Below are 8,503 nucleotides of genomic sequence, written 5' to 3' on the forward strand. Positions count from 1 at the left end.
CTTATTACAGTGCAGTCTCTTTAAAAAATTAAATAAAAAAATAAAGTTTTAAACACACCTCTGTACTCCAGACCTCAAACACGTTTATAATGACAGCTCTGGTTTTTGCCCATTTAAAACCATCTGCGTCATTCCTTCTCGCCCTGCTATTTTTGCCCAATGTGGTCACCCACTGGCTGCTCTCTCACCCTTGTGTTTACATTTGTGTCTGGTCTGTTGCTCATCCACCTCTCTCAGCAGATGAAGGGAGAGTTAATCTTGGGGCTTTAGATGAAATCCCTCACTTCTGCTTCGGCCCATCTCAGCGGATTGTAATTTAATTGATATCTCTAATCTCTCTCTGTTTCCTTCAGAGTTACTCCCTTGTTGCTGTGTGAGATGGTTTTCTGCTTCGCGCCATGTTGTCATGGGCTGGCTGTCTCAAAAGAGTCTTTGTCTTGCCCTAGTTTTTCCACAGGCATAGTGAGTCAATTCAAGCTTGAATAACACAAATGCTTCCACATTTGGCCTCTGTCACCAATTTGAATGGAGTAGTTAATGTTCACACAGGGACTCGGTAGATCGGACTGACATTTGTAATATACTGTCTAGCTTTTGTAAGGTGTTGGAAACATGAAGAGGGGCCACATGTGCGTGGAGCTGTTGTGGGAATTTCTTCGGGTTCGTGATGTTCTCGACATGCTTTCCTAACTCTCAGTTGAATTTAGCAGGTTAGTGCAGTTGTGCTTTCTAAATGGAGAAGGGGTGTTAGTTGAGTTCTCCTGCCTTGGCCGTGAAGCCCTGAGAAAAGCCTCCATAGTTTATGTCTGTCACAGATAAGGAGTAGAAGCTTGGACACCATAGAACTCATTTGCTGGTTTCCCATGTGCAAGGAATGTCATTATTTTCACACACACAGCTAACGCATAGCAGAAGCTGGTGTTGGCTGTTGTGGGAATCAGTCAGATATTAAAGTTAAATGTGGAATTTGGAGAGACCGTGGTATGGCTCATTTCTATTTTTCCAGACAGCGTCAGGTTTCTGTCCCAGAGAGGACGAAATGTGTTTTTGATGGACCATGCCGTTTCTTTTGTTTGCAGAGATCTCATATCACAGACAAACACAAAATCATGCACACAAGTTTAAATGATGTACACTTTTACTTAAAAGGAGCTCATTTAACGTACCTTGATTTTTAAAAAGTCTGCTAATTGGCCTCCATGTTCTTTGTGTCATTGTCATTTAAACAGATTTAAAGTGCTCTTATTATGCTTTTTCCCTTTCCTTTATTGTGTTATATATCTTTTTTTGTTTATGTTATAGGTTTACAAAGTGAAAAAGGCCAAAGTCCACCCAAAGGCACTTATCATCTCCAACAGAAAACACTGTTCACCAACTGCTCCAAACAGCTCTATTGTAGTCCAGCCTTTACTTCATGAAAAACATGCATCACTTTGTAACACACGTTATAATGCTCGACTAGATGCTAGCGTGGCACGCCCTCATACTCTGCAACTGACTGGGTAGTTGTCCTTACCTAGCTACTGAGCATGTGCGACTCCCAACAAAGATGGAACAGAAGTAAGATGCCTCGCTCTGTAGCTAAAACTGAGATCTCAACACACAGGGTGAAAAGAGGAGCTGCAGCAATGTGCAGTACAACAAAAAAATATGGTGTTTTCTGAAAATAAACCACATAAACTTATTCTGGTACAACCTCCTAAATACAATAATGAACCTGAAAATTAGCATAAATATGAGCACTTTAAAGGTAAACCCACTTGAAGACACAATTGTACAGTGTATTGAATCTGCCAAGTTTAGTCTGCCCCCTGGTGGTTCATGTGGAAAATGACAGAAACAAGCTCCTCTTACATTACATTAAAATGTGCATCCCCCTCCTTTTTGTCTCTTAGGACTTGACATCAGCGCTGACCAGGAAGATCACATTGAAGACCCCTCTCATCTCCTCCCCCATGGATACTGTCACAGAGTCGGCAATGGCAATTGCTATGGCTGTAAGACACTACTTTGCCAAAACTGCTGGTATATTAAGAAACCAATTTTTCATGTATTGCTTAATTCTATTTTTTTTTTTTTTTGTATTTTGGTAGCTAATGGGAGGCATTGGTATCATCCACCACAACTGCACACCAGAATTCCAAGCCAATGAGGTCCGCAAGGTTAAGGTAAACTATGATTATCCTTTTTAATGTTTACAAAGGACCATTTTCTAAATTTGTGTTTTATGTCACACCATCTTAGCATTTTCGTAGTTAAGTCTTGTTGTCCTCACCATTACACACTCGCATGCCTGTACAAAACAAAATACTAAAATACATCAAAAGGACTAAAATCTCACCTTGACCTGTCTTCTCCTCTTGTACCATTTTGTCCCTATATAGGTTCTGGTAATTGTCTTCCAAGTGTGTGTGTGTGTGTGTGTTTTTTGTGTGTGTTGTGTGTTACTGTTTTCTTGTATTGGCATATTAATGTGTGTTTCTTGCTGTGTGATGTTTTGCGCTACTGTACACAAACGAAGAGGAAAAACAAACCGCAATCCTTTTTGTTTGGTTTCCAGAGGTTTGAGCAGGGTTTTATCACAGACCCAGTTGTGATGAGTCCACGCCAGACAGTTGGGGATGTGTTTGAGGCCAAAGTAAGGCATGGCTTCTCTGGTATTCCGGTCACAGAGACAGGCAAAATGGGCAGCAAACTAGTGGGCATCGTCACCTCCCGAGATATTGACTTCCTTTCTGAGAAAGACCGTGGCAAACCTCTTGAGGAGGTATGTATTTTTATGCTTTTTATTTTTTATTTTTTTTATTTTTTAAGAAACTGTTTATCCATCAGTTGAAAATGTTTTGTTTTGGGATCACTCATTTAATTGTTCTAACATTGAAATGATGCTTATATCCTCTCCAAGGCCATGACAAAGAGGGAGGAGTTGGTGGTGGCTCCAGCCGGTGTTACACTGAAAGAAGCCAATGATATTCTGCAGCGCAGTAAAAAAGGTGAATATAAGTTCATGTGTGGCAGCAGCTTTTTCTAGTTCTCATGCAATTTAATAACCTCACTTTCTCCGTAACCAGGCAAGCTTCCCATTGTAAATAATAACGACGAGCTGGTGGCCATTATTGCCAGGACGGATCTGAAGAAGAACCGGGACTACCCGCTGGCCTCCAAAGACTCGCGCAAACAGCTGCTGTGTGGTGCCGCCATCGGCACCAGGGAGGATGACAAATACAGACTGGACCTGTTGGTGCAGGCTGGAGTGGATGTTGTTGTACTGGTGGGTGCTTTTTGATGGTTGAATTAATGATGGCTTATGTATATCCTATCGCTGGTGCCAGTCTGTATTAAATGTGTGAGAATGTTAAACCAAAGTTAGGTCATTATTTGAGCGGAGGTTGCCTAAAAATCCATACTGTTTTAGAGGACTTCCACTGATAAAGAGGAAGTGTGCTGTACTACTGCTAATACTACTACTATACTTGTGGACAGTGTAAATTAATAGAACCATAAATCAAATATGGTGGCGTTCCATGACTCAATATACTATAACTTACTGGGAACTTAATTTTTTTAATATAATTTCATCTGGAAATTGACCTTAGGCGCTAAAGGTAAAGTATTGTCTAAATGTACAGTAAGTGTGCAGAATGTGTGTTCTCTGCGTGTGAAATATGTCTGTATAATACACACGCTGTCTGCATTCCTTAGCCTGTATTATCTGTTAAGACTACTGAATCCTCAGGTCCAACGCTAGTGTACTTAAACCATGAATGTTTTTGGATCTCCAGGACTCTTCGCAAGGCAACTCGGTGTATCAAATCAACATGATAAATTATATTAAACAGAAGTATCCAGAATTGCAGGTGGTGGGAGGAAATGGTAAGTTTGTTGAAAAAAAAAAAAAAAAAAAAGAAACACTTGTTGCTGCTGTTGCCTCAGTTAATATTCATGTCAGTGGAAATACTGTGTTAGTCAAGCAACTTTGATTTTGTTCACAAAGCATTTTGTTTTTTTTTGTAGATTTCTTATAATGTCACCAAAACATAATGGTTTGCACACATTTACTGACACATTTTTATTCTTTTTTTACCTACAGTGGTTACAGCCGCCCAGGCCAAGAATCTGATCGATGCTGGTGTCGATGCTCTGAGAGTCGGCATGGGCTGCGGCTCAATCTGCATCACTCAGGAAGGTACTTGCCCTTGTTTTTAAATCTCCTAAACACAAAAGATTTTTATTTTCTCATTATCAGAAAAGCAGAAATGGAATTTCATTTGAGATAAATGGTTAATGTATAGCACTACGTTAAAACAAAAGATAATATTGTGATGACATAACTGGCCACATAAAAGAATAAATTGGGACACAGAAGCATATATATTAGACTGTAGCACCTCCGTGCTTGCTGTACCTGTTCTTAATCTGGCTATAAACTACAGTGAGAAGAAAAGGCTTGGTTGCTAATGGTAAAAAAAAATAAAAATACCCTGAGATCCTCCTAGTTGTCATGGTGATCTGCCAAGGCCCCATTCTGGGTTGCCATGGGGACCGGCCTCTTGTGCTCAGACTGGGTCACGTTCGCCAAGAAGAACAGAAGAGACATGTTGCAGCAAAGAGCCACGAACCTAAAATAACTGTTAGTCTCCAGTGAAATAGACACTGCTTCTTATTTTATAAGCTGGTTGCTGTTTGTCCAAAAGTCTGATCTGACTGTCTTTTTTTTTTTTTTTTTTAAACCTAATTTTTGTCATGTTTATATGCTTTCTACCTTCTAGTCATGGCATGTGGGCGGCCCCAGGGGACCTCTGTGTACAAGGTAGCAGAATACGCCAGGCGCTTTGGTGTGCCAGTCATCGCTGATGGCGGCATTCAGACTGTGGGCCATGTGGTGAAGGCTCTGTCTCTTGGAGCATCGACTGGTGAGATTTCACAGATTACGACCCACAGATGTAACATTGTGAGAAGAAGGCCTTGTCTTAACGGTCATTTTTCATAGTTTTTTAATCTTCGAAAAATCCAGTCTTCATAGCAATCGTGTTTATCACAGCAGCGAGGATGTTAGCTTGGGTAATAAAACGACAGATAATTCTCTCCTTCCTGTCTCCCACTCCAGTTATGATGGGCTCGTTGCTAGCGGCAACCACTGAGGCTCCAGGGGAGTACTTCTTCTCAGATGGTGTGCGGCTGAAAAAGTACCGTGGTATGGGCTCCCTGGACGCTATGGAGAAGAGCACCAGCAGCCAGAAACGCTATTTTAGGTATGTGGGAGGCTAAAAGTAGTGAAGGCCAAAAATTCCAGAGCAGTGATCACAATGCGTGATTCCAGTGGAGAAATTTTTTTTTATTATTTTTTTTTTTTTGTCTTTCCACAGTGAGGGCGACAATGTGAAGGTAGCCCAGGGTGTGTCAGGCTCGGTCCAGGACAAGGGCTCCATCCACAAGTTTGTACCTTACCTGATAGCTGGTATCCAGCATGGCTGCCAGGACATCGGGGCAAAGAGTCTTTCTGTTCTCCGGTGAGTAGCATGTGGGTCAATTAATGATTATAATGCTGATATTAACTTTGATGTGCATTATATTTGACCATCTTTCCATCTTTCTATCTTTTTTTTTATTTTTTATTTTTTATTTTTTAGTTCCATGATGTACTCTGGAGAGCTGAAGTTTGAAAAGAGGACCATGTCTGCACAGGTGGAGGGAGGAGTTCATGGACTTCACTCGTAAGTACAAAAACTGGACTGAAAGTTGGACTGAATTGTAGAGGCAGTTTCTGCACTGAGAGCAGGTAATGTCATCTGTCAGTCCCAGAAGCAGACATGGAACTCTAAACTGTGGTTTCTTTGTCGACTCTCATACCTGTAGATGCTTTTTATCACGACATTGCTAAGAAACAGCTTGGCTCTTATATTACTCTACTTCCTGTTATGTGTTGGCATTAGCAAACGCAGCAGTGGGAAATAAACCTGTTCCATAGTTGCACAAAACAAGGGGCTTTAACTTTAACTTGACTAGCAGCATGCTTTATCAAAAAGGACTGGACAGGCTGTATCGCATGTCCCACAGTGACTCTTGTGCAAATGCAATTTAGCAGTTTTCTGCCAAATGCATTCAGAAAACATGTTAACGGGTAGATGCAATTTGCTGAATTAAAGTGAGTTGCAGTTAGCGTACTTTTAGCAGCTAAAGTCATTTTATATTCGAGCATGCGCTGATTTCTCTCCGATTCTTCTCTGCCTCCACAGTTACGAGAAGCGGCTTTACTGAGCGGGGGGATGGAGTGCAGATCATCGTTGCACGTGACGCACCCAATCTAACAGTGACCAAATGTTAAGTCGCCACTTCTGCTAAAATACGCACCACCCACTACACCCTTTTGCCCCATCCTCCGTCGTATTCACCGTTCCTCTCTCTCTCTCCCCGATCCCAGCCAGCTGCTTTTGGGAGGAAAGAGGCAAAGTAGCGAAGGGAGGATCTCCAAACAGACACCCGACTCTCTGAACACCTGGGATTTTTGCACTCAAGAAGTGGCGCATCAGGGATTTCGGAATGACATACGCACCTGTATCTTGAGTATGCAGCCGATCCCAATTTAGCGTGTGGCTTGAGAGTAGTGAGAGAATGAACTGCGTGCCTGTTTGGTGAATTAAGGGTAGTGTGTGTCCAACTCTGTGATATAGTTTAAAATGTGTCTTGGGGCAAGTAAGTGAAGGTGCAGTGTGTTAATATTAGGGAGTCTAAAATAGCCATGGTGCAGATCACATCAGCATCTTATCTGGCTTTTTTAGGATCCACACTTACCAGCCTGCTCCCCATCTCAAGTCTCTTACATCTCAGCTCTTACACACACTAGTATGTGCAGAAAACAAGACGAAACACTTGTCTCTTTATGTGCAGTGTGTCGGTGTTTCATGGCAATCTTACCTTATTTTTTTTTTGTCATCACAGCTATAAGCTACTTAATGAACGGTAGCTGCTTATATTTCAGCGCATATTGTTTACTTCCTGTATTGTGGATCCCGAGGTAAGAGATATTGGTCGTAACAATTATTCTTTCGACTCTGTGTTCCTCCAGTGTCCCCTACAATCATTAGACAGAACCCAGACCCGCAGTCTTTACTACTGTGGACGTTCATTTTCCCTTCAACGATCTCTTGACAAATAATCAGTATCCCATTTTAGTGCATAGTGTTCATATGTTGAGCATGGAAGGGACCAAAAGCTGAAGATCAGGAATGTTTGAAAGAAAGACTTAATCAAATCAATCAAAAATAGTTCACAATGAGGACAAAGTACTATTTCTCTAACCTTAATTTGAATACTTTTAGATAAAGAAAAAAACTTTATATTAAACCTGTATTGTCTTTGGGGGGCTTTGAATTGAGCATGAAGTGTTTTTGATATGCATGTTTGTTTTTTCACTAAGCCAAACATGGCTGTATTTATATTCTGCTTTATTGTAATTGCATACATACTGCCAAGTGTCTTTACACTTCCTCTGACACTTTTCTTTTGTAATTTCAAAACCAAAATTGGCGCAAGAAGTCACTTGTTACCTTTGTCGGTTGTTCATTCCTGCATTCTCAGTGTGGCATAGGTTCTCTGTTACCATAGGTGTATTTTAGTTCTGATTTATTTGTTTCTTTTTACCAGAGATATGCCTTGAAACGGGGATGAATAAAATCTGTGACGGCTCAGTGCAAAAGTATAAAGCTTCACACCCTCTCGCCTCTTTTTTTTTTTACTTTAAAACAGAAACGCTGTGTTCGTTATTAGCTTACGTAGGGGTAGGCTTTGCCAACATTTTCATACTGGTTGTCCTTTTGGCCAGATTTATTATTATTATTATTATTATTATTATTATTATTATTATTTTTCTTTAAATAAAATGTCCCAGATTATAATAGTTGAGTTGCTTTCTCTAACATACTATGTACTTGACCCTGCACAGGGTTCACTTGACTAACAAAAGCCTTGCAATTGGACTAAATAGCAAAATAAATGTACATGAAGAAATATATACAGTAGCTACCTATATCCAGTTGCAAGTGACTGCTGCTTGTTTTCAGTTTCCCATCTAAAGAGAGAATTCAGGTTTATAAAATGTCTTTTTTGTAAAGTACCGAGTCCTGTTAGTCCATCTAAAAAGCACAGATATAGGGAATAGTGAGTTATTTGTTGTTTTCAGTCTGCAGTATATTGCAAAGCTACAGTTGCCAGGACATAATGGTCGCTTGTCCAACCACCAACCAAAACCATAAGCATGGATGGATGGAAAAGACTCAGTATTCATAAATCCATTAGTTTTTTTATTTTATTTTTTTTATATATAAGAATATCACTTTGAAACATGTTTACAGTAAAACACTCAACAGAGAAGTTGCTTTTGCTTTCAATATGGTAAAAAATAAATAAAAATAAAACTGTGTGGACTATTGTTTTTCTTTTATTTATTTTTTTATTGAACATGAGATGCAAACTCACATTGCCGGATGTCACTTTGAACCTTAAG

General features: G+C 40.2%; 1 protein-coding gene across 11 annotated transcripts in view; it reads left to right on the forward strand.

Annotated features, from left to right (window-relative positions):
• Window positions 1–7,709, forward strand: part of impdh1b (IMP (inosine 5'-monophosphate) dehydrogenase 1b) — a 37,917-nt gene extending 30,208 nt beyond the window's left edge. For 9 of the 11 annotated variants that reach the window (XM_039791053.1, XM_039791054.1, XM_039791056.1 and 6 more), the window contains 13 exons: window positions 1,896–1,997; window positions 2,094–2,168; window positions 2,385–2,390; window positions 2,561–2,767; window positions 2,906–2,993; window positions 3,072–3,271; window positions 3,783–3,873; window positions 4,091–4,186; window positions 4,770–4,913; window positions 5,108–5,252; window positions 5,367–5,510; window positions 5,631–5,714; window positions 6,237–7,709. In XM_039791053.1, the coding sequence (XP_039646987.1) occupies window positions 1,896–1,997; window positions 2,094–2,168; window positions 2,385–2,390; window positions 2,561–2,767; window positions 2,906–2,993; window positions 3,072–3,271; window positions 3,783–3,873; window positions 4,091–4,186; window positions 4,770–4,913; window positions 5,108–5,252; window positions 5,367–5,510; window positions 5,631–5,714; window positions 6,237–6,258 (1,404 nt within the window). In that variant the 3' untranslated portion in view covers window positions 6,259–7,709. The remainder of the gene's footprint in view (window positions 1–1,895; window positions 1,998–2,093; window positions 2,169–2,384; window positions 2,391–2,560; window positions 2,768–2,905; window positions 2,994–3,071; window positions 3,272–3,782; window positions 3,874–4,090; window positions 4,187–4,769; window positions 4,914–5,107; window positions 5,253–5,366; window positions 5,511–5,630; window positions 5,715–6,236) is intronic. The other 2 variants (XR_005638076.1, XM_039791055.1) reach the window with 2 other exon arrangements.
• The last annotated feature ends 794 nt before the right edge of the window (window positions 7,710–8,503 follow it).

The sequence above is a fragment of the Perca fluviatilis genome, chromosome 23 (genome assembly GCF_010015445.1).
Source record: "Perca fluviatilis chromosome 23, GENO_Pfluv_1.0, whole genome shotgun sequence".
NCBI classification, from domain to species: domain Eukaryota; kingdom Metazoa; phylum Chordata; class Actinopteri; order Perciformes; family Percidae; genus Perca; species Perca fluviatilis.